This window comes from Canis aureus, chromosome 26 (genome assembly GCF_053574225.1).
Source record: "Canis aureus isolate CA01 chromosome 26, VMU_Caureus_v.1.0, whole genome shotgun sequence".
NCBI lineage: Eukaryota > Metazoa > Chordata > Mammalia > Carnivora > Canidae > Canis > Canis aureus.
Genome location: NC_135636.1, coordinates 47,134,513 through 47,160,166, shown reverse-complemented (window position 1 = coordinate 47,160,166; position 25,654 = coordinate 47,134,513). Strand labels below are relative to the sequence as shown.

The window sequence follows — 25,654 nt, the reverse complement described above, 5'->3', positions numbered from 1 at the left end:
GAGAGGAAGAGGAGGTGGTTTGACGTGAGGGGAGCTCTGCACCACTTTCAGATCCATGCCCAGCAGTGAGTATCCTGTCCACATTACACCTCTTGGTTGCACCACCATGGGTGATGGCTTTGCTTTTGCTGTACTAGCCTTGTGCATGAGCGCTTGGCCTCTACTACATCTCCTTGTGCACCTTGGGGAGAAGCATTTGAATAAGAAAAGTAAACACTGGTGGCTTTGCTTTGGTGCCAGAACCTGGGTGGCATGGATCACCAACTCTTCCAAAGAAAGGATTGCTACAAAGGATGTTTCGATTCATGATTATATTTACATAACGTTATAAAAGGTCACAGATCTGAGACTGTTGAACTACAAGCCTTTTACGAGTAAACATACTGAATTTATCAACATAGACTATTATATACAAAATAAATTAATGAGGAACCCAACAGAACATGTTATGTTTTAAATATAGCATGAATCTTTAACTTGGTTAAGATAAAATAGAATATATATATCCTATTCTATATGTATATAGAATAGGATATATATATTCTATATATATAGTGTAAGATGCAGATACATAATTTGTACCAAATCTTACAGAATTAATTAAGTCCAAAATAAAAAACTTACATTTGCTAACGGATGCAACAGAAATTCATCATTTGAAAATAAGTCTTTCCTCCTTTACTGTCTTCCTAGCACCTGACATATCGTGCATGTAATTCTTCATCACTTATCTTCTGTCTCTCCACTAGATTGTAAGCTTCCTGAAGGCAAGGCCTCTAATTCCCTACTATATGCCCACCACCTAGAACCTGACACATAGTAGGTGCCCAATAAATAAGCATAGAATGAATGAATTTAAAACAGGTATACATTCAACCAATGTAACACTGGTTTCTACAACGTCACTTCATACACTGACCCCACATGCCATGCTAAAACCTTAGCAAGGTCCTTATTTACTACCTGGTTGTCCATGGGATAAGTCAATGTCCTGGGGTTGTTTAGCCACTTGGTAATACCAGCTTCATCACTGCACCCTCCCCGGCTGGCTTTTCCCATAGGCACAGGTTGGGGCTGGGGGCTCAGCAGGGAGAAAGAGAGAGAAGGAGGCTCATTCCAACATCCCTCTGAATTGGCGAGTGTGTTGCTCCAGCTTCTGGGCCTCTGCCTGGAGATGCCCCAGGGCTGCAGGGCTGGGGTACTTGAGCACGGCATGCTTGGTGGCCAGGGCAAGGTTCTTGAGCAGGCTGCAGAGGTGACTGCTGCCGCAGAGGATCTCGTTGCGCACGTCCCTCTCCTGGGTCTCCTTGCACAGCGTGTCCACCAGCTTCTGGCCCACCATGATGACCAGCTTGCTCTGCGTGATGAAGATCTCGGGGGGCTGGCTGTTGCTGAGGGTGCTGTTAAACACGCCGATGGCTTTGAAGAGCGCCCCGAAGTAGAGGCGGCAGTGTTCAGAGAGGTGGAATCTCTTCTCAGGATTCTGCTGACTCAAGGAGAGGGAGCTCGGATTCTGGAGAAGGGAGGAAAACAATTGATAAGAGACACGTCTGGTCACCAGGCTGTGGTTGTCTCCCTTCTTCTGGTGTGCTCAACTTCCTAGGCTTTTTATAAGAAAAAATATAGTTTTGCTTGGGAAGCCCCACAGTGCACCATTTGCCTAACAAATCAATGTTTTCAAAGCACTTACATGTAAATTATAGTATTTACTTTTCTTTTTTTTTAAAAGATTTTATTTATTTATTCATGAGAGACACAGAGAGAGAGAGAGGCAGAGACACAGGCAGAGGGAGAAGCAGGCTCCATGCAAGGAGCTAGGCCACCAGGGCTGCCAAATTATAGTATTTATATATACAGTCTTATCTATTGCATTGTATATATAACCTCACATGTTAAATATATAAAATCCTATTCAATACCCTCAACAAACCATTAGCAGCCCCTTCTAAGAAGCACATTGACAATGACTCAATCTATAACTTAAAAAATAAAATAAAATGAGAGACGCCTGGGTGGCTCAGTGTTTGAGCATCTGCCTTCGGCTCAGGGCGTGATCCCGGGGTCCTGGGATCGAGTCCCTCATCAGCTCCCTGCAGGGAGGCTGCTTCTCCCTCTGCCTGTGTCTCTGCCTCTCTCTCTCTCTCTCTCTTCTAAATAAATAAATAAAATCTTTAAAAAAAGTTTTCATCTAGAATTTTACTCTCTTGAGTTTCATTTTCTAAAATATGGAGCCAGTGTCTTCCCAAAGCCTAGGCATTGTTGAAAGATTCTCAGTATCTAACTTAGTGGCAACCACTCCAGGTAATGATCCAAAGCTCCTTTGTTAGGTTACAGGTGGGGCGATGGGCACTCTCTGAAGTGAGGGGGCTGCCCATGGTCATTCCTTCAGTGAAAAGAAGAGCTGGAGTTCTGAACTGAGTCAGTTAGGTCTGAATGTCTTAATCTTTTCATTAATCTGCATGCTCTCTCATCCACCTGCCGTCTCAAAACTTGCAGCCTCAAAGCACTCAGATGGTGTTAAGGTCTGATTTTTCACGCTTCCTCCACTTCATATGTTGAAACTCCATCCCCTAACATGAAGGTAGTAGGAGATGAGCCCTTGGGAGTTCACTGGGATTGGATGAGGTCATTTGGATGTGGCCCCGTGATGGAATGAGTGCCCTCGCCAGAGCTCGCTTCCCTTCTCTGCTTTCTGCCTTGAGAAGACACAACGAGAAGACAGATCACCAGGATCTGACCATGCTGGCACCCTGACCTAGGGCTTCCAGCCTAGAGTTCTCGGTCCATTTTACCCCCTGAGAAGACAAATGGTCTTCCCATGTCATCAGACATCTCTGTTCTTGCCTCTTCCACCCCCATGCACCCCTAGCCAGGGAGCTAATCTGGTTCACTGGTCCTCAGGCTTCAGGTACTCAGATGACCTTCACAAGTTAGGCCCTATTTGCCTCCCTCTTGACCTTGACTTGCTTCATTTGCGTCTTTAACATAATCCACTGGTTTTATATATATTAGTTTAATGGAAACTTTTCAAATTGGTAACTGGAAAGTCATTGTCACTTGCCACCAGTAGAAGGTAACCAATAAAAATAAGCACAATGATAACATCTTTAACTAAAAAAAAAAAAAAAAAAGGAAGGTACATTAAGTGTCAAAGAGTTGATGATAAACAAGCCCCAAACCAAAATGGTTTTTCTATCGTGATCAGAAGCATTAAAAGAGAATACAAAAAGGAAATGTGAGTACATGCTATTGAAAGCCATGTCAGTCCCACCCATGATAAACCTGCAGGCCACCGAGAACTATGTCCCTAATGGTTAGAAAATCATGCTCCACCCTACTGGGGTGCATCGGGCCTGCTCATCTCCAGGGGTCCTTCTACTGCAAATGGGAAAAACTATCATAAAAACATCTACTCCCAAGTGGGTCGTGGCTCTTATGCTGACTTGTTCAGAGCAGAAGACATCTCTAGGGACAAAGCGTGTGAGTCACAAGTACCAGGCAGACTCAGCACTATCACTTACCTGTGCTTCAAAGTTTTTGTTTTCATCCAACCTTCCTTCTGAGATGGATTTTTCTGTCTTTTCTAGGTTAGGCAACTTCTGAAAAATAAAATCCCTCCTGATTACCAACTTGAATGGTTTTTACACGGTATAGAGGTATTTATGTCCACTTTAAAACCTGAACAATTCTCTCTCTTTTTTAAAGATTTTATTTATTTATTCATCACACACACACACACACACACACACACACAGAGAGAGGCATAGATACAGGCAGAGGGAGAAAGCAGGCTCCAAGCAGGGAACCTGACATGGGACTCGATCCCAGGTCTCCAGGATCACGCCCTAGGCTGAAGGTGGCGCTAAACCCACCTGGGGTGCCTCAACAATTCTCTTTATAGTTTTGCCAATGGTTCTGCCTCCAGATGCCCTTCCCTTTTAAAATTTAAAATCAATCAATTGACATATAGTATATTATTAGTTTCAGAGGTCTGATGCCTTTTCTTAGCAAAGGAGACTTTGCAAGACCAAGGGCTAAATTTTTCCTACCAATATGGCTTCATATAAGGACACATGGGTTTTTAAAAAAGTATACATATATTTATATTAATGTGTACTATATCTCTTTATATCTATATTTTTAAATTATAATTAAACTTGGATAATTAAAAATTATCCAAGTTTCTAGCTTCTCTGAGAATGTGTAGAAGCTGTTACACCGACTACCAGGCATTTTGTCAGAATACCATGCAAGATTGGGGGTAAAGGGCCAAGTCATGTTGAGACAGCCCTCTCAGTATGTGCTGTGCCTCTTGATCCTTGATCCTCGAAATCCTTGAACCAGAGGTTCTCTTTCTATAGCGTCTGAACTCATGCAGCAAAGAATTTCTAACAGTAACTGCAGTCTGGAGGCTGCTAAGATCATGCACAACTTGGAAGAGTGTTTACACTTCCTCTTCTGTTTCTAAGAAACACAAAGAAAATGATTAAATCTGAAACTTTCAAAAATGCAAGGAAACTCATTGGTGAGATTAAAAAAGGTGCTCAAAGAACAGATTTCAAAAGGTTTTCAAAGTCTTCCCTAACCCCAGTATTAGAGACAAATCCCAAGACACCAAGTTTCCTGAAGACATCCGTTGTGCCTTAATATTAAAGTGTTTAGGGATGCCTGGGTGGCTCAGTGGGTTGAGCATCTGCCTTCAGCTCAGGGTGTGATCCCGGAGTCCCGGGATCAAGTCCCACATCGGGCTCCCTGCATGGAGCCTGCTTCTTCCTCTGCCTACGTCTCTGCCTCTCTCTGTGTGTCTCTCATGAATAAATAAATAAAATCTTTAAAAAATATATTAAAGTGTTTATCTTACTTCTTAATAAGATTTCATCTGGAACATTACTTTCATGAATTTTATTTTTTTTTAAATGGAACCAACATCTCTCAACAATTATTGGAAGACAATAATCCAATTATTGAACTATCTAATAATTAATCAGTGAAATATTCTTAGCATCTAACTGATGGGTGACCACTCCAGATAAAATTTGAAAGCATCCTTATAACACCACGCTGAACTCACCGGTTCGCGGATAATTGTCCCGTTTTTCTTCAGTAGCTCTGGGGAGTGTACACTTTCCTTTTGTTTGTGAACAGGAACGCTGCTCTGATATGATTCAATCTCCCTTTGGGGAAGCTGGAGGCATTTTGCAAGCTTCAATGGTGCATGGGGGGTCATGGGCAAGGTATCTTCCTTCTCGCAGTTCTGCTTGAAAAGGAGCTTCCCATTGGCAATGACGATGGAGGCAAACCTCTTGATGTCTTCTGGAACCATCCGTGCCACCATGACAAAGCGCTCGAGGTCATCCGGGTTGTTTTGGACCTTGTCGGTCACAAGGACTTCCAGAGACCAGTTGCAGCTGTCCAGGCTTTCCTTTGTCCCGAGCAGGATCTGGTAGGAGTTGGAGATGGTCTGTAGCTGGTCCCGGATCCTGGCCTGCAGGGTGGTGTCGCTGAGGTTACAGGCGCTCCCCTGGACGCCGCGGGCGAACTCCAGGAATGCTCTCAGAGACTCCTCCACGCGGTGGGCAGCCGTGCGGATGGCGCCGAGGTTGGCCTCCAGGTAGTCTCGGAACCTCCACTTCCTGCTGACAAAGAGCATCAGGCCGGCGACCGAGCCGGCCACCTGCTGCTGCAGCGCCGCTACCGTCTCCCTGGCCAGGTCTGGGTCCAACGAGAGCTCCTTGCCTGAGTCCTCCGAGCAGGAGCTGGACGAGGAGTCCGTGGACGTGGACGAGCACGAGGACACAACGCTGGCTCTGCTGTCACAGCTGGAAACGGACAGCCTGTCGGGGTCCGGGGACAGCGATGGTGCCTGTCCTGAGGGCCACGCGGATTTGCGGTCCGTGTTCTCCGAAGGCCCGTTCACTGTCCCCAGCTCGGTCGCGGCCCGTCGGCCCACGGCCACCACTTTCGGGGTGTCATAAATGTTTGGCTTGGTGTTCTGCTGTTCCACCCGGGGAATCAGAAAGCTCGAAGGGACCTTGTAGCCTGCACTCTCGTCCAAGGGGATCGTGTCCCTGGGAGCCAGAAATTTGTAGCAAGGAATTTCTGGAAGGCTGAGTTTTTTCTGCATGGGCACGTTTTTATGCAGGTGTGGATTGAGGGACCTTGCTCTGCTATTTGGAGGATTCTGGAAGCTGGACATATACCTGGGGGGAGTGTGGGGCTCTGATTCTTCCACAAAGCTGCCTAGAGATGCATTTCTGCCATCAGCTTTTTCTGGAGACACTGGCGTGTCATAGATCCATTCCGACTTCTGGGGGCTCGGCAACGTGCTGTAGCTGCCTTGCCTCGTGGCGATCGCCGACATCGCGGCAGCGCTCTGCCTCTGCGAAGAGCCCCACAAAGGTGCCCAGGTCAGCAGCAATAAAAAGAGGGTTCGAGCGACTCGTCTGACAAATGTGCATTACGCTGAGGACCTACTAAGTGCCGGGTTGCGTGCTTCTTACAAATCTGATGGTCACTCCCCCACTCAAGTGTCTTCAGCAGCTCCCCATTGCCATCATCGCTCAAGGCCCTTCATAATCTGGTTGTATCCGCCTTTAAGCCTCCCCACCACGCCTGCCACCAGCCTCCCTGTGGGCTCAGTCACCCTGGCTGTTCACCATCCCCTGAACTCCAAATGCTCACTTAGCCCATTATAGTTCATTTTGCCCAAACCAGTCCTTCTGTTCTACGTGCCCTCCCGACCCCTTCCTTTCCCTCTAACAAACCTCTATGCACCCCTCACGATGCTGCAGAGATGCCATCACTTTCTAAAGGCCTTCCCCAATGACCTTGGGCATAGGTATATGTATTTTTAAATGCATTCGATAATGAACATGGATTCCAGATTTTCAAATTAAGACATGTCCTCTGTAAACAGATAAAAACCCATTTTAACACAACCCATCTCTGGGGTGTGTGGAAAGCGAGGAAGAAGAAGCATTTACCTAAGATCTACTGAGCTTTTGCTCTGTGCCAAGCACTGTACCTGTACTAGGTCCTCTGCAGGAATGATCTCAGTCCTCACAATTAGTTTGTTATAAGAAACTGAGGCACGGAGAAGGTAAGAGGACTTGCCCAAAGCACATTGCTCGCCCTGTTCCTGAACACCACGGCCAGCAGGGGGTTCAAAGGAAATAAGCTCTGTTATGAGGAATTTGCATTCCCAGTTTTGGCCATGTTAATAAAACATCCTGGAGGATGCTCACATTTTCCTAGTATCGAATCTCTGGGCCTCATCATACTTACACCTGGTGGGCTGGTCATGGAACCAAGTGCTGCCCTTTTGGGGCTGGCGGGTATATCATATAACTGCTGCTTCTCTGGCTCCTGGGGAAAGATGGAAAAGGATAACTTGGAGTTTTCCTTCCTGATGGATACACATCACAAACTCTACCCACTGCAAGCGTTCTTTCCAAAAGAGAACACAGAACACCAAAGATTTGGGGGGCTCTCGGTCATGATGCTCACATGGTGGAAGTTTATGTGGGTGTTTTCAACAACGGACTTTGTGCTTTAAAAAGATACCTTCTTGGGATGCCTGGGTGGCTCAGTGGTTGAGCATCTGCCTTCGGCTCAGGTTGTGATCCTGGGGTCCTGGGACTGAGTCCCACATCGGGCTCCCTGTGGGGAGCCCGCTTCTCCCTCTGCCTCTTTCTCTCTCTGTCTCTCGTAAATAAATAAATAAATAAAATCTTAAAAAAAAAAGAAGATGCCCTCTTGACGGAAGCTGGGGACAAACTATAGGGTGGCTCATTTGCATCTGTAGGTTAGCCTTAGCATGGACTTAAAAAGGAATACATGAAACTGTGACTTAATATGCTTCCGTCTTTTTTGTTTGTTTTTCTCAGCAGAAATTTTCCTGGTGCTTGTAGGTTGTGTCATCATCCTGCAAATATTCACAGAATAACCACCAGGACACTGGGCCCTATGACATATAGACACCCAGTAAGGAGCATAAGACATGGTTCTGGACAGATGATGTGCTTTTTTTTTTTTTTTTGTACAGCAATTAGAAAATACATATATCAGGATGTGAAAAGTAGGTGCCGTGTTCCAAAGTGAGGGGAAAGAAAGTAGGAAACAGGGTTCTGCAAAGAAAGAGCTGGACTCTGGAGAGGGGGTTGCTTTGGAGAGAGCTGAAATGTGGGTTTCCTACCAACTCCTCCTCACTGGGGAAGGGTGGGGTGTACTTCATCCCCCTCAAGCAGAATGGAGAGTGCCCCAGCAGGACCTTCAGGGACGAATCATGCCACCTGAGCATAGTGTCCTAGTGCACAGGGGCCAACTCCAGCTCAGGGAAAGCTAAGGGTGGGAATCTGATGGCCAAGCACAGGGGGTGGCTGTGCTAGAGATGGCGTCTTCTCGGGTGGGGACCAGGGAGAAGGAAGAGAAGCAGCTGCCTTGGCCACAGCAGTTGAGAGAGCACCAAAATTCTCAATCATTAAGGTAAATAACAATGTGATGCAACATTAAAAAAAAATCACAATTAATGCAAAAAAATCACGATGAACAAAACCTCACTATTTTCAATAAAGACAAGGGTGAGGGATCCCTGGGTGGCGCAGTGGTTTAGCGCCTGCCTTTGGCCCAGGGCGCAATCCTGGAGACCCGGGATCGAATCCCACGTCAGGCTCCCGGTGCATGGAGCCTGCTTCTCCCTCTGCCTGTGTCTCTGCCTCTCTCTCTCTCTCTCTCTGTGACTATCATAAATAAATAAAAATTAAAAAAATCTTAAAAAAAAAAAAAAAGACAAGGGTGAGAGGCCCAGGATGAGGGTGAGGTGAGTGAGGTGAGTGATATGAGTCCAGCATGTGTGTCTTTATTTAAGACTTTGGTGCCCGAAGCCAGTGCCTCAACTCTGCTTGTCCTGTGTGGGGGCAGCCTGTGCTTCCGGCATCTGTCATGACAAAGGGAGCAAGTGTGCTCATCCATGGGCCAGATGAGGGTCACACCTGCCCTGGAGCAAAAGCCAGGCCGGAAGTGTGGGAGGGGGTGAGAGCATCACAGGAAGCCAAGGTTAGAGATGACCTACCGGCCTGTCCCCAGAGCCCAGGGAGGAGCCACCTGGGAACCTGCCCCCTAAGAGATGCTCAGTGACAGGTGGAAGGAGAGGCAGGAAGCAGAAGAGCAATCTGTGTGATGCTGGGAAGGCCACACTCACCTTCAGAGCTGGGGGGCCCCGGCTCTGGGCCGGCACGTCATACACCTGGGAAGGCAGGGTTGGCAATGAGGCCCGAGCTGGTCTGGGAATCGTGAAGAGGGCCTTGGAGGGGAAAAGGAAGAGCCAAGGGAAGGAAATGTCACCGCGGAGTCCACATGTCACGTTGCAGGTTACCCTCACACAACAAAGGCTGCCCCCACAGCATGCAGGCAATCCCCCTGCACCCCTAAATGGCAGCCCTTCACTCAGACCCCCAACACGGGATGGGGAAGCAGGTTAGAACGCAGATTCCCAGGCCCCGTGTCAGTTATACTGCGGTCTCTGAGTCCTGCCGGGGACCCTGGGAATCTGCACTATCAGCGAGCCTCCCAGGCGATTCTGAAGTTCTCTAGGGATCTGGGGCTGTGATTTGAATCTGGGTGGTTAATGTGTTCATCCGATGATGCTGGGGATGCAGCAGTGAGCCAGACAGGCAGAGAGGCTGGAAGGGTGTCAAGTGAAGGGATTATGGGGGTGGGGAGGGAGCAGGGTCCTGTCGCAGGACATGCCACTGGGGATGAGGGTCCCATGGGGCAGCAGGAGGTGAGCAGACCCGTGGTGGCCCTCAGCCTTGGAGGCTGTGCCTATGACTGGATTCCAGTTAATCCTCCAGAGTTTATGAATATCCGCTCTCCACGGAGTACCGCACTGTCTGCTCCAGGGCGGCAGCACCCAGACCTGGCCAGGGAAACAACCACCAGGCGAACTTTAAAATAATGCAGTTGCCAGGGCTCCATATCAGACCTTTCAAGCAAGGATGTCTCCAGGAGGGATGATTTTATCGGTGAATGGATACTGTCTGCCATGGTTAAGGTCTAAAGGGAGAAACAAGGTGTGGACACAGCCAGGATGTGGGCTGGAAAGCAAGACAGGCCCTTGAGGAGAGGAAAGGGTCAAGTCCAGAGAGTCTGGCAGAGGGAGATGTATTTCCCACTGGGCACCCAGGGCTTTCTGAATTGGATCGCGAGGATGGTTAGGACCTGAAGAGGTGCAGATGGGTGGGCGGTCCAGATAGAGGAGCAGTTGATGACTAGAGCAGAGTCCCTTTGTTCAGGAGGGCAACTCACCTCTGTGCCTGGCATGAAGGAAATGCTAGAACCTACTTATTGATTTGTTTGTTTGGGGTGAAAGAACTGGTACCCCTTGAGGCAGTGGTAGCAGACCAGTGGGTCCCACCACCGATTGGGCTGGAATAACTGGTGCAGGTAAAGCAGCTGCAAAGCAAACAGGACAGACAGCCCCCTTTCCCCCAGGACACAGTCAGCTGTCACGTGTCAAAATAAGGTCCCTCCGAATGCTAACTGCTTTCTTACAGAGAAACCTGGTTCTCTAAAGTCCTAGGCTCTCAGGAGCATTGCAGCCTGAAGTTCTATTAGGGAAAAGGAAACATCCCACTCTTGTCAGAGAAGCAGGCTCGCTTTCCACCCCTGACACAGAGCTCCAGGCAGGTGGCATCAGATGGGACATTCCACGTCTACCCTAACCTGGAGGGTCCCAAGGAGAGAGGAGCCTGCTTTGCAGCCTGGGCTGATGCCAACCCTTTACACGCCGCCCCATTTTGCATAGAGCCTCTGCGTACCCGTCACCTAAACCCCACCTTTTCCCAACCCGATAACTAACTGTGCTCAAGGGAGCCTGTGTTTGTGAGACGCCCCACGGTTCCTCTGCTCTATGAATGCTCTCCCTGCGGTGGGGCAGGAAACCTGACTTCGTCCCTGCTGCTCTTAGGCTATGACAGTGGTTTTCCACCCCACTCGGGGTTAAATCCAAGCTCCCGACAGGCCTGCCCTGTCCAATCGCAGTGACCGTGCATGGTGTGTCTCGGGCTAGGCCAAGGGCCATCACCTCCAGTCCGGGCTTATTCCAACACCCCAAGCTCTCTCCTACCACAGAGCTTTTCCAAATGCACTTCCATTGCCTATTACCCCCTAGGACCCCAGGCTCCTTTTCTTTTGTAGCTGGCTTTGTGGGTAGACCACCTGCAGAGGACAGAGGGACTTTCCGGTGGGAATTTCAGGTAGAGGAAGCTGGCTCGAAAATGCCCAGTGTTTTCTTGGAAAAGAAATTAAGGAACAATGTTTGGGCACCACGGTTTCAAAGGTTTAGGAGGATAGGAGGGAACTCCTGTTCAAGAACTAGTGGGTCCGGGCAGCCCGGGTGGCTCAGTGGTTTAGTGCCTCCTTCAGCCCAGGGTGTGATCCTGGAGACCCGGGATCGAGTCCCACGTCGGGCTCCCTGCATGGAGCCTGCTTCACCCTCTGCCTGTGACTCTGCCTCTCTATCTGTTTCTCAAATAAAAGAAAGAAAGAAAGAAAAGAACTAGTGGGTCTGAAAGTAACCCCACTGGGAAGTTGGAACCCCTTTTACTTGAAATACTAAAGATTCCCCTTCCTGAATTCAAACCAGCATCAAATATGTTCTCTGTATGGTGATTAAAAAAAAAGTCAGGCCAGTCCTATTCTATTAAGGAAGTTGAAATAAAAAGTAAAACAAATCTCAAGATAGTGGCCACCCCAGAGGAAGTTAAGTGACCAGGAGAAAGTGTGAGGGGGCTCCTGGGGTGCTAGTTTTGTTCAGTCCCTTGATCTGGATGCTAGTGACTAAGCTACACCCTTAGGATCTGGAGGTTACGTCTCAGTAAAAAGCTCATTGCAAAGAATGGACAGTGTCAGCCGTGGAGTCAGGACAGCCAAGGGCAGGGGCATGCAGAGGCTAGGTGCAGGGACAGCTGTGGGCAGACTCACAGAAGCTTCGGTCCTGGGCATCCGTCACCCTGTGACCCTGGATGGGCCACCCCACCTCTCTGGGAATTAGTTCCCTGTTTGGAAAGTGAAGAGTTGTCCTCAAGACCCACATAGGTCTCTTCCAGAGATGTCTGCTTCTGATACGGGGGTCCCTTGATCAGACAACTCGAAAAAAAGTGATATCTTTTCACCTTTCTTGGTTTTTAATTTTTGGCCATCTTACTTGAGTGAGAGTCAAAGCAGGGGATAAGGAGGGGGGTCTGTGAAATGGGTCATCTGGTCGCATGGGCCGGTTCCAAGCCCATGAACTGCCCGTTGGAAAACAGCTCCAAGCTTGTGGCTGGACTTGGCTCGTCCCATCAAGTGCTTCTACTTAGTATGCACTCCCTCCACCACCACAGAGTCAGGGCCGACCCCCAGACTACACGAGCGGGGTGGCGAGGGCTCCTCTTCCGCAGATCAGAAGATTCTGAACCGGTTTTCTTTTGAAAGATTTTTAAAATTTATTTATTCCTGAGACACACACACACAGAGGAGCAGAGACACAGAGGGAGAGACAGGCTCCCCACGGGGACCCCCATGTGGGACTCGATCCCAGGACCCTGGGATCACACCCTGAGCCAAAGGCAGATGCTCAACCACTGGACCACCCAGGTGCCCCTGAACTGATCCACCTCTTCTAGCTCCTTCCTTCTCGTAGCAGAGGAAACAGTGGAATTATTTAGAATAGCCAGAAGGTAAAACTTCAAGACTTCGAAATGGCAGAGTAAGACACAGAGTTACAGAGGAGCGTTGGGACGTGTCCCCTCTCCCAGCATGGCCCCATCAGCCCCATCAGCCAGCCCTGCTGATTTCCAAGCCACAGGTGGCACCTCTTGTTCTGAGACAACCCCCCGCCCCCAAAGCAGAGAGAAGGCGACACAAAAAAAGTGGGGAAGGAGGAAGCAAAAATGCAGATGGAGCAGCCACAGAGGAAACGGGCAGGAAACTTCCCCAGGTGTTTTACTGGGGCCACGTCAAGCAGCTTCCTTGAGTGGCCAAGAGCCCCTGGTTTCTGAATTCCCCTCGGGTGGCTGTGGTTTGTGTGCACGGCCGCAGCCTCACATGTAGGAGGGCTCCAATCACAGACACGCTTCGTGTCGAGGCGACTCGCACAGCCCATGCTCTGACCCTTTTCTGAGTTAGGTTTAGAAAGTAAACTCGTCTTTATCATGATGCCAGTCTAGAACTTGGAGTCCACAGTCACTTCATTTACTTAGCAAGTGTTAACGTTGGGGACGCCTGGGTGGCTCAGTGGTTGAGCCTCTGCCTTTGGCTCAGGGTGTGATCCCCGGGGTCCTGGGATCGAGTCCCGCATGGAGCCTACTTCTCCCTCTGCCTGCGTCTCTGCCTCTCTCGGTGTCTCTCATGAATAAATAAGTAAAACCTTTAAAAACAAAAACGTTAAAGTTGTAGGAGCCTGCGCTGGCTGGGGTGCTAGGGATACCTGGTGGACCGCAGACATGGCACCTGTTTGCCTTTTAGGGAGAGGAGGAAACTCAAAGTCACTTCAGAAAAGGCCACTTGTTCTTGGAGAAACCGCCACCAAGGCCCTGCCTGGAGTCAGCTGCTCAGACAGCAGCTGAGCATGCCAGGCCTCGACTGGCCAGCTGTTCCAGAAAAGTGCCTTAGGGTCCACCTTGGGGGCAGCTGTAGAAGGCTTGACCAGCTTCATTTTGGTGTTTGTAGCCAGCACCTCTGAATGGCAGCTGTTCTGCTTAACAAATGTCTGGTTCTCCACCTGGCAGCCCGGGGGGTTAGAAAATCTGAAGTGTTTAAAATATTCTAAGAAATCAACACCTTTCTCTGGTCGGAAGTGGTGTGGAGAAGGCATGCATGGTTAGCAGGACCTTCCCAGGGCCCCCAGCATGTACATCAGGGGGAGCAGCCTTCCTGGACATAGACCTGGCCAGGACCCCCCTGCCTGGAGCTCGAGCCAGGTGGGATGTGTCCTTTGAGCTGGAGGCAGAGTGTGCAGGAAATGCCCACAGTGACCGGAGACCACGCAGATCTTTTCTGCATGCTTAACACCTCGTGAAGGCCTGGGCCTGGGGAAAACAACACTTGATTTTTCTCCTCTGTTCTTTAAATTTCTTTCCTTCTTAAAAAAAAAAAAAAAGTGTTCATTCTGCATTTACCTGGTGCTTCTTTCCCTCTGCTTTTTAAATGGCTATTTTAAAAAATTGCAGATGCAATACATACTGCATATAACACACAAATCAGCTTCCTTATCTCTCTGCTCATCATGTATTTACTGAGTACCCACCCCAGCCAGGCACAGTCCCAGGAACATAAAAATGATCAACTCCACTTCTTAAGGGGAGCCACTATTGGTGTGTGATCTCTTCTGGATGGGCATGCACACAAATACAAACACAGATTTTTCTTTTCTTTTTTTTCTTTCTTTTTCTTTTTTCTTTTTTTTTTTTAGTCTTTGTTTGGTTTTTATTTAAATGATTGTTTTTTCGCCCTGATACATGTCCCCTAGAATTACTTCATCTTTTTTTTTTTTTTTTTTTTGACAAGTGCCTAGTATGTTGTAGGGATAATAAAAAGTTAGGTAACCAATCCTCCCCATTAACAACCATTTAGTCATCTACTATTTTACCCTGTGACCAAAAAAAAAAAAAAAAAAAAAAAATGCTATTATGGCCATGGCCTCCTCACCCAGATATGTTTGCCTTCTTGTGTGTTTCTGTAGCAATACTGGAAGTAAAGTCTCTTGGGTTGAAGGGAATATAGATATTAAATCTGTTGGGTGATTCCTTGCCTTTGAACCCATCACTAGAAGTCCTAGTGCACCAAGAGGCCACCACGAAAGTTCTTAATACTTTCATGACCAGCCCCACTAAGCATCCAATTTCCTGCCAAGGAAATCATCACCGAGTCAGAGGAGTCCAGGTTCCCACTTAGCACATTTGATCCTCCTGATAGACACCAAGAATTCAAGGCAGAGGTAAGCCCCTGGGTGTCTCACATACTCCTTGACCCATCTGTTTTATTTGGAAACATGCATACCTGTTTTGGAAAGGTTAGAGTCTTTTCACAGATGATTCTGGCACTGGCAGGTGGGTCGGGGAATTCGTAGATTTCGGCGGTGGCAGGTGGAGGCCCCTCCACCCAACTCTTCATGTGCTCGTACACGGGGCCTGGAGTCAGGGGCTTGAGCAGGGTGGGCACCTGGTAGGTCTCCTTGGAGCTGGCGAGATCTTCTTCCAGGCCTCTCAGGAAAGGGGGACAGGGCCTGTCTGCAGGGGCCTCAGGGAGGATTTGGAGGCGGTTGGCAGGAGCCAGACCTTGCCTCCCGTGGAGCAAACACTTCCACCAGCCCTCGCTTTCTGGCACGTCTTGTTCCAGGATGGTCAAGATGTCTCCTCTGCAGAAAGCCAGCTCATAGGAACAATCTGGGTGGTTGTCGTAAAGTGCTCTGGCCAAGAGTGTCTGGGGGTGGGAGGAGAAAGCATTCATTGTTATTACTGTTGCTGACAACCACTCCACCTACGCCACTGGCTTAGAAACACTAGAGGACAGTCATATGTTTCCTTGACGCACAGGCTCTTGTCCCTACTCTTTGCCTGATTGTTTCCTACCCATCCTTGGGGTCTCTGGTGAAATGTCATCTCTTCAGGCCAGTCTAATTTGGCAAGTCTCCTGAATGTACCCCCACGGCACTGTTTCAATTTGTGATGACCATGACCTGCACGGGTGAGTGCAGCATAGCATGTAGTCGAATTGAAATCCTGGCTTGATGACTTCCTAACTGTGTGCCTTTGAGCAAATGAGCCACTCTCTCTGGGCCTCCATTTCCTGGTCTGTAAAATGGGACTAATGATAATACCTCCCTCAGGGGGTGAGAATGAAAAGGGTTGTTATGTACATAAAGCTCACTGAACAATGCCTGGCATTTAGTAGGTGCTCCGTAAAGGTTGGCTGTTACTGTCATAATGATCGTGGTGCTCTTTCTCTGCTTGTTATTTTTCTCCTGAATTGGATTGGAAGCTCCATGACTGCCTGGGACCATATCTCACTTATGTGCTGCTCTGGCCCCAGCACAGACTCAGGTGCATAGGAGATGTTCAGTGAATGTTCATTAACTATGAAGCAGAGATATGGGGGTTAGTGACTAGTCTATGGTCACATAACCAGGATCAAAACCCAGTCAGGGGCGCCTGGGTGGCTCAGCTGATTAAGCATCTGCCTTTAGCTCAGCTTGTGTTCTTGGGGTCCTGGGATCAAGCCCCAAGTCGGTCTCCATGCTCAGCAGGGAGTCAGCTTGTCCTTCTCCCTCTATCCTTCCCCCTGCCTATGCTCATTCTCTCTCTCTCTCTCTCTCTCAAATAAAGAAATAAAATACTAGAAATAAAATTCTTTTAAAAAATCCAGTCAGTCTCCATAATTCTCAGACTCATTGTCTTTCCATAAGCCACATGATCCTCAAAGGTAAATCACCCTGTCGCAGGGGCAGCCATGGGTAAGCATCCTTCTTATATGGATTTTCTGCTATAATTAAACAAAGGCAGTTTGTTTCTCTGGGTTTTAACATAATCACTTGTTACTCTATCAGTGCACACTTATCACAGAAAAATTAGGAAATATATGGAAGCAAAAAGAGGTAAGTGAAAATTACCCATAAACCCACCACTCAGAGGTACCTTTTCATACCATTTTGGTATTTATCCTTCTGGTTGCTTTTTTCTTTCTTTAACTAAGTTTAGTTAATTATACTTTTTATACTCACTAGCTCCTAGTACATACAGTTTATAAATAAAATGAAGCAAAAATGTTCAACCACCCCATTACGTTTGTTAAGAAGTGTTGCTTTTTATTTATTTTCTGCATAAAGTTCTTCTGTTACAAAAATGGAATTGAAAAAAAAACAAAAAACAAAACAAAACAAAAAACAAACAAACAAAAAAAAAATGGAATTGGATGTCCAACTATTGAAAAGTATCACCTTAAACCACAGTCAGGTCTATAGGTATTTAGAGAAGCATTGTTACACGTGTATCTGAGAAGCATAAGTGGAATCAAATTCTCCATGCAGACACTGAAAATCCCACATAAAATCTACTGCAGTTGAGATCCTCAGAGACCATGAACAAGTTTCATCCATGGAACCTTCTTCTTACTACAAAAGCAATAAAAGTTCACAACAGAGAGACCATAAAATAATGAGAAGCAGGTAGAAGAAAACAGAAATGCCTACCACAGAAAACCACTGTCACTCCTTTTGTTCATGACCTCTTGGATCTTGTGCATATTTGTCATTTTATTTTATTTTATTTTATTTTTTATTTGTCCATTTATATACCCAGAGTCAGTTGTATTTTAAAAACCTCATGGGATCATATGCTACATACAGTTTTACAATCTGCTGTTTCCCCCTGCTTAATGATAGGTTATGAATATATTTCTGTGCCCCCAAAGACACATGACTCAGTATCCTTTTAAACAGTGGCACTGTTTTCTGTTTTAAGGGTGAACCATGCTTGTTATTCCTGCTTCTGCGTCATGCTAGCTAATTCCAGTTTTCAGTTATTCCAAACAGTGCAAAGATGATCATCTTTATAGTCAAATATTTGCAACTCTCATTTATTTTCACAGAGAATTTCCTGAAAATAAATTTCCAGGTGGGTAAAATCCTTAGAGCTCCCCTCCCTCATTGCCCTCAGGCACAGTTGACCTGTGTACACTTCCGTCCCAACAGTGGAACAAGACTGCTCATTTCCTCACACCCCATGACCCTTGTCATGATCTTGGTTGGATGGTGCATTTGTTTAAAAATCTTTGTCGTGGAAACTTGAACTGTTTTTTTTTAAATACATTTTTGGAAATTAACTCATTTTTAAAAAGGAACATGTTCCTGAAGTGTTAGAGGCATGTGTGTTGCGAAGGACATGCCTGCCTGTGGGCATCTCCTCTCCCATCCCTGGGGAACCAGAAACCCTCCCTGAGAGGGATGGCGCAGATCTCACTGGTTGGAGGCAGAGTGTGCATGTTTGGGGGGTTGCACTGAAAAGCAGAAAGCCAAGTTAGGGCTAATAAGACACCGACTGCCTTCTGGGTGTGAGGGACCCCATGAAGTGTCCCCTTGGCCAGCCACATATTCCTTTGTAAGGGAAGCCGACCTTGGCTGAATGTGTGTGAGGTATGGCACTCTCCCCTGTGCTTGTGTGGGGCCACCAATTTTGATCATGTGATGGTCCACTCTGAGCTTTCCATGGCTCCTTCGGAGCCTTTACTCTGCCCAAACCTTCAGGCCCTAAGAGATCCCACCCCCGCCTACATTTCCAGGCTCGTGGTATCAACTTCCTCTTCAGCCCCACAAGAGCACCACCCTTTGTGGGGGTTTGAGTCCTTCACACAGGCTGTTCCCTCTACCTGAAAGAGTGAGCAGCTGGGTGCCTGATCAGACCCACTCATCTTTCCAGGCTCCATATAGATGTCCCTTCCCTGCAAAAGATTCCCTGATGCTCAGACTCCCCTAGACTACACTAGGCCTCTCCAATTCTTTTGCTCAATGCTTTTCCATATCGGTGCTGATGATAATCACATATAATTCACTAAGTAGGTGATGATTGTCTATGTGGTGTCTATGTCCAGGCTAGAGCACTGGCTCTGGAGAGCACACCTGCCTTGCTCTAACAGCATCTCCAGCTTCCGGTATAGGAGCTGCTCGTTGGCCACTTTTTGAGTTAATGGGTGGATATGGACACACAATGTAATGCCCCTGCGTTCAAGTCTTTGGGAGATAAAGAGACACACAGCACCAAGGTGAGAGCCCCTGTTTCCTTCTAGAGTAGAGTAGATGGAGGCTCTCTGTGACTCTCTGCCCATCTCCTTAGGTGGCCATCACCATCTCTTGATGGTGAGAAGGACCATCAAGACGTTCCAGAAGGTGGGCTCAGGACCTGGCTAATCTGCCCACTCAGTGACTGTCCCATCAATGTGGTGTGAGCGCCTTTCCAGCTTGGAGAATCCAGCAAAGATGAAGCATTTAGAGGGAACAGAGTTTTAGAATCTTATAAAGAGTACGGATTAAAGGCCAGGATTCAGTGAAGTTCCATGCTACTTTGTAGATTTTTTTCTAGTTAAATAATAATAATCTCTGTATAGTAAGAAACGAACCTGAAAGTTTATAGTTTACTACTTTGTCAGACTTTAATCAGATGTATAACTAGCCTTGCAATCATCTCTTAATAATCTTTTATTAAATTATCTACAACGGGGGCACTCAGTTGGTTAAACGTCTGCCTTCGGCTCAGGCCATGATCCCAGGGTCCTAGAATCCATGTCGGGCTCCCCGCTCAGCAGAGTCTGCTTCTCCCTCTCCCTCTGCCCCTTCCCCTGCTCATGCTCTCTCTCTGTCTCTCTGTCTCTCTGTCTCTCTCTCTTTCTCTCATGCTCTCTCAATAAATAAATAAGACCTTTAAAAAAAATTGCCTACAACTACCTAGGTTCTCAAATGCTCTTTGACTTAGTTTGAACATCTTACTGTTTCTCCCATTCATTGATGAGTTTAATAAAATCTTTGACGTGAGGTCATTTTAAATTCTCCTGAGAGTCATGATTTTACTGTCTTGAACATTACACTTCAACTGTCCACACAGGCAAGAAAACAAAAACAGTCTCCAGCCAATCACCATTTCATCTTCCATCTTATGAAAGACACTTGACACATCCATAAAAGAAAAAGCCGATCATCTGAGTTGTGCTTGCATTTGTCTAGAAACAAGATCATGTGTATGTCCAGACAAAGCAGTTGCTGCAGCGTGGCAGCTGCTCGGAAGCGTCCAGATTGGCAACAGCTTCGTCGGTGGATTTGCCTATTGCGAGAGGCAGGGACTATTTCTCAGAGAATAGTGGGTTTGTCTGGTCACCCACGCCCCTGGGCACCCACAGCTGTCCAAGATGGACAACCCCAGTCTTATTTGGGAGGCAAGGTTTACTCCGGGCTTCCGGCCTGCAGCCTGGGGGTACAACCACGCCTACCTTACAGGCCATAAACTCCCAGCAAAGGAAAATCCTGCGTCTGTTGCTATCACTAATTCCCTTCGTTATAACTGGCAGGGATGTTTCTGGACACCTCATGCAGTCAGTGTCTCAGAGTTTTAATAACAAAGCCCATCAAAGTTTCTGCTCCAAAAGAATTTAGCACAAGTGAGGTGTCTTGGGGGCTCTTCATCTAGAAAACAGAGGACCATATTGAAGGGGGCCCTATTTGGTGTTGGGGGCACTGCAGTCATTATTATCATTTAACTCTCAGAAGCCTCAGAGGTGGGTTTTCTTATCCTCATTTTACAGAGGAAGAGACTGAGGGTCAGAGAGGTCAAATGACTTGTCTAAAGGTCACTTGGACCCTAACTGCTCTCCCCATATCCATTAGTGCACCATTCCCTTACAATTCATTTTCCAGACATTTATACACATAAGTATTTATATCCATAAACCAGATCATATTGATCTGTTATTTAAAAACCTCCAATGGCTTAGAAATACACTTAGAACAAAACCTGCGCTCCCTGTCTGGTCACCCTCCTGGCCCACCACTCTGCCTGCTAATTTTTCTTCAGCCCCATTGTTTTCTCACTCTTCCCAGATGCACTAAGCCTGTTTCCACCTCAGGACCGTTGCCCTTGCTATTCCTCCTGCCCAGAGCCCTCTTACACCAGACCTTGCATCACTTGGCACCTCCTTCGGATCTCAGCTCAAAGGTCATTTCCTGCAGAGGCTTTCCCTGAATGAAAATCACCTCTTGCAGAGGTGGCCCTGACCCCCACTTAAGGCTAGTCTCCTCCTCTGGATCCACACAGGCCTGAGATGCTGAGCCTGTGGGCATGCTGAGGAACGAACCCAGTCAAGGCAAGCCAGACTCTTTTGGGCTGACTGGTGGTGTGGGGAGGAAGAGAAGAAACAGCAGCAGCAAACACTCATCGTGCACCTATGTTCCTGGCACTGTCCTCAGCTTTTATAGACAATACTTGGAAGCAACTGTCAGCCCACCACGAGAGAACCTAACAACAACTGCAATAATCTCTGAGGCCACTCACAAGGTATTTTTTTTAATAGGGTGTTAATTTGGAAACATCTGTGCAGATATTTAAGAGATGAAGGAAGATATGTGTTTATAGTTTTGTTCCCTGCGGGCACACTGGCAGCTAACTTCTATGAGCAGTGAAAGAAATATTCCTGGGGATCCCTGGGTGGCGCAGCGGTTTGGTGCCTGCCTTTGGCCCAGGGCGCGATCCTGGAGACCTGGGATCAAATCCCACATCAGGCTCCTGGTGCATGGAGCCTGCTTCTCCCTCTGCCTATGTCTCTGCCTCTCTCTCTCTCTGTGACTATCATAAATAAATAAATAAAAATTAAAAAAAAAAGAAATATTCCTAACTAATTTCCAAAAACGGCATTTCCCTCAAATGCCCATCTCCATACAGCAGCTAGAGGAGGGAAAAGGAAAATGAATATGGAGCTGGAAGAAAGAGACGAAGGCGAAGAATAATGTTCTCATTCTGGAGAGACCTTTGCACAACTGCCAGATGCAATGTGTTCGTCTATGTTGAATCAGCAATGAGCTATGGGAATAATTAGCTACAATTAGAGAAATCTGGGATGTTGTTACATCATTCATTTATTCATTCATACATTCATTCATTCATTCATTCACGAAGATTGTATTGAGCACCTACTATAAGCCCAGTGCTCTGCTGGAGACACAGCAGCGAACAAAACAGTTCCTGATCTCATGCCAATCTACGTTCCAGTGGAGGAGGCAAAGTCCAATCAGATTTTCATGGAAAGCAATACAGGTTTCCACCCCTCTTCGGGCAATGAAGGAGAATATGGAAGTTGTGAGAAATATGGGTGTAGCGAGAAAGGAGCTGTGAAGGTTGTGCTCTGGGGGTGAGTAGGAGTCAGAGCAAGAGTGGGGGAGAGAGCATCCAGGCGGAGGAAGAGAAATGTCTGAGGGCTGAGGGAGGAGACGGAGTGTGTGTGTGTGCGTGTGTGTGCAGTGGGTAGCAAGCTAGAGGAACTGAAAAGTGACCAGGCTGGCTGAAGACAAGCAAACAGAGGATCTGGAGCTTGATTCTTTATCTGGTTGCTGGGTGAAAGGGATCGGAGTGGGGCTACTGTGAGGCCAAAGAGGCTCGTCAAAGCCAATAGCCCAGTCCAGGTGGGGGATGCCCGTCGCTGAGACGAGGGTACAGGTTGGATTTAAGTTAGCCGTAGGGAGCAGGTGGTGATGGCATGCAGTCTTTGAGGCGAGTCTTGAAAGAAGGGCAGGGTTATGATTACCAGAGAAGGGAGGAGGGACGTGGTATGAACCAGGGAGAGCAAGAAGTGGAGAGAGAGAATTGGTTCTCGTCCTTTCTGTCTTCCACAGCAGCTACAGTTCTAAGCAGAACCAGATGGAACGAGCCCATGGAGATGCCACCTGCAGAAGCTTCAGTTCTGTGCTTCTTCACTCATCACCCTCTAGACCAGGAGGGTGGGCACAGCTCCTTGGAAACTGCAAGAGCTCTGCTTGCCTTCTGGCTTTACTTTCCATTTTTATTTTCTCTACTTCACTTGAAAGAGCGAAGCTGCAGAAACTCAGAGCATTAGGGCAGGACGGGGACCCTGGATGCTGTCTTCTGGGTTTGCCTCATTTGAGAGCTTTATGTGCCTGAGACCAGGAGAGGTTACATGGCCTGCCTAAGGACACACAGCAGCAGACAGTTGTGTAGGGATTCAGATTTGAGTCTGTCTGATTCCAAAGTCTGCTTTGCCAGCCTCATGCACGGCCTCTCCAAGTCCAGGTTAACATCTTGCTCTGATCTGCTAAAGTCTAAATGCAAGTGCTTTTAGAAGAAGTGGCTTTAAAGACATCCATAGGAAGGAGCAGCAATCTCACATGATTATAGGATCTGGGCAGAAAGGATATTGAGGCAGGCCAGGTATAAGGCATTTGGGAGTGCTGGAGGCTGTGGCATACTCATACAGATTTTAAAATATAACTTCTTGGGCTAAGTGAAGTGCTCTGCTGCTGAGTCCAGCCCACACCTAGGGTCTTAGAGGCCCTCAGGCTGTTTTCCTTGGCAAACCCAAAGTTAATGGGCAGGAGGCTGGAGCATTTTTGCTCAGTGCAGGGCTTCTCTTAACAGGTGATCTGCTCTTCTGTCCTCCCTTTCACAGGGGTCAGATCAGCATCACAGCTGATACAAGTGCTATCCCCACCTCCATCCTCTTGTATTCCTAACAGTAAAAAGTTAGTAGCCAGGGGATAGGATAGACCCTGAGATGGTTTCCTTCAAAGTAGCCAGAATATCATCATTTCCTTGGGGACATAAATCCTACTACAAAGTGACCAGCTCAGGGCAGGAAATAGTAAATAAGAAGTGCCCTGAATAAGACAAGAGGAGATGGTCCATGGGGCAAGGACCATGAGTGACAAGTGGTGGTTGGATCCCTGCTCTTACAACGTCATAGAACCTCATTGTTGACTAAATGGCCACCTGTCTTCTACTAAACTCCTTCTTTGAGAGATGTCCATGTTTATCATTTTAGCTTCTTTCTCACAGAATCCATGACTTGTTTCCAAGAATCTGAGTTTCAGGAGAAGGTGGCAAAATTGTTCATACTTCCCCTCTGAGGATCATGAGAGAATAGTAACACATAAACCACAATTTTTTTTAAAGCATACGCTGTAAATATTTCAAAGCCTTTGACATATGGCAAGTATGAATCGTTGAGGTTAATAAAGGGCTTCCCCTGGCTGTAGGAGCCTTGACTTTGAGATCAGTGAAAGCTTCTCTCATATACTTCTATGGGGCGGCTGAATCCAGAATCAGATCCCCAGGAGTAGACGCAGGGCTGAGAAAGCCCTTTGATTGTCGCTAAGGACAATCATCTCCCCTCAAACGCACTAGAAGAATTCACTGGAAGTATTTCATGCTCCGTAAATATGCAGATAGGCTTGGGAAGACGAAAGTAGAGAGAATGGTGCTATTGCTTGGTTTGCGCATGTTTACTTTCCATCATTTGTAAAAGCACATTATGTTAAAAAGAAAATATAAGTTTCCAAGAGCAGAAGCAAAATCCCCTCAACCACCTCCGTTTTCCCATCCACATTCTCCAAAAAGGGAAGAAAGACAGAGGAAGAAGGACAACCCTGAGGAAGAGACCAAGTATCTACATGACACTCGTTCAGTAAGAGGTTTTGATGGGTAACAACATCCCGTGAGGTGAGATGAAAGGGTTGACAGGGTTTTAAGCAGTCATGGCAAAGATTGCCTGGAAAGGATTCCTGGTTTGCAAACCCCACAAAACAATGCAGCCTTCTTCTTACACACGCTGTGTGTCCGCTACTACTAACTTCCTGTAATTAATCAAAGTGAAAGAAAAATCCCTGCTAATCTTTTGGCTGCATATGGAGTCAGGCATCACTTTACTTTCGTTGTTAACTATTTAACCAATGCCTCCTGGGTGAGGATAGCTCACAGTGTTTCAACTTCTGTGCCAGGCCATAATTCGATAATTCGCCCAGATTATCTCCTTTGGTCTACACAATCCCATGAAGCAGTTACTTACTAATAGCCTGTTTGAGAGATGAGAAAACTAAGGCACAGAAGGGGGGATTAAGTAGCCTAAGGATGCTCAGTGAGCAAGAACACAGGCAGTTTTCACGGAACACAGGCAGTTTTCAGCCTGGAGTCTGCGTTTTTGGCCTACAAATCACAGTGCTCGGCATAGACTCCACTGCAAGATGACACGCGCATTTCGATAGACAAGCGAGTGACCAAATATGCCTCGGAGAGAGGGATGGTCAGCTAATACTGTTTTAACTCAGGGGTGTACATTGCATGGCCAGTAACCAGAATTAGATCCTGCCCTAAGAATTTGTAAAATAGCTTCCATGTAATTATTGGTAAATAATGAAACATTTTTATAACAGGGTATCATACAGCCATCAGAATGAGGTGGTATTTATATGAGTTGAAATGAAACATTCTCCAAAAACACAGTATTAATTTAAAAAAAATGGGATGATAAACCGTGCATGGTATGCACCCACTTATGCTGTTGGGAGGATAGCATCTTTCTGGAAGACAACATAAGGTTTTGGTTGCGGCTTTCGCTCTGGCCGGGGGGACCAGAGCCCAGGAAACTATAGAGATGCGGGGTGAAAGGAAGACGTTCCTTCCATCCATGCTCATTGGTACAGTTAGAATTTTGTAAACCACGTGTATGTGTTTCAGTTTTTAAAAAAGGCTTTGGTTCTATTGGAAGAGAATGGCTGTAGGTTGGTAGACCCGAATGATTGGTCACTGTCCATCATTTCTGTCCCTTCTGCCCCGAGTGGATAGGAGCCTGGCCTCCAAGTCAACCTCATCTTGGCTGAAAGCAGTTTTCCACGCAGAGTCATGCCATCGACAACGAAACCCAGGAGGAGTCGCTGCAAGAGAGCAGCGCTGCTGTGGCACCTGTAACATGGGGGACGGGGCGAGATGGCCTGCTTCCTTCTCCTGGGGCTGTGTCCTGAGGTCTGCAGTTGAGATGGGATCACCTCCTCTTCCTTTCCTTGCCCTTCACCCCATTTCCTGTTTTCCATTTGTCCCTCCTTCCTTCTTACCTCTTTTTTTTTTTTTTTAAG

The 25,654-nt window shown here is 47.1% G+C and overlaps 1 protein-coding gene across 1 annotated transcript in view; it reads right to left on the bottom strand.

The window, feature by feature from the left end:
* Positions 1-296: 296 nt before the first annotated feature.
* The window catches only part of CASS4 (Cas scaffold protein family member 4), a 36,674-nt gene continuing 11,316 nt past the window's right edge, over positions 297-25,654 (bottom strand). Inside the window, exons 2-7 of the mRNA XM_077873645.1 lie at positions 15,040-15,462; positions 9,200-9,301; positions 7,285-7,365; positions 5,072-6,379; positions 3,522-3,599; positions 297-1,513 (exon numbers count right to left, since the gene is read on the bottom strand). Of these exons, the coding sequence (XP_077729771.1) occupies positions 1,112-1,513; positions 3,522-3,599; positions 5,072-6,379; positions 7,285-7,365; positions 9,200-9,301; positions 15,040-15,462 (2,394 nt within the window). The 3' untranslated portion in view covers positions 297-1,111. The remainder of the gene's footprint in view (positions 1,514-3,521; positions 3,600-5,071; positions 6,380-7,284; positions 7,366-9,199; positions 9,302-15,039; positions 15,463-25,654) is intronic.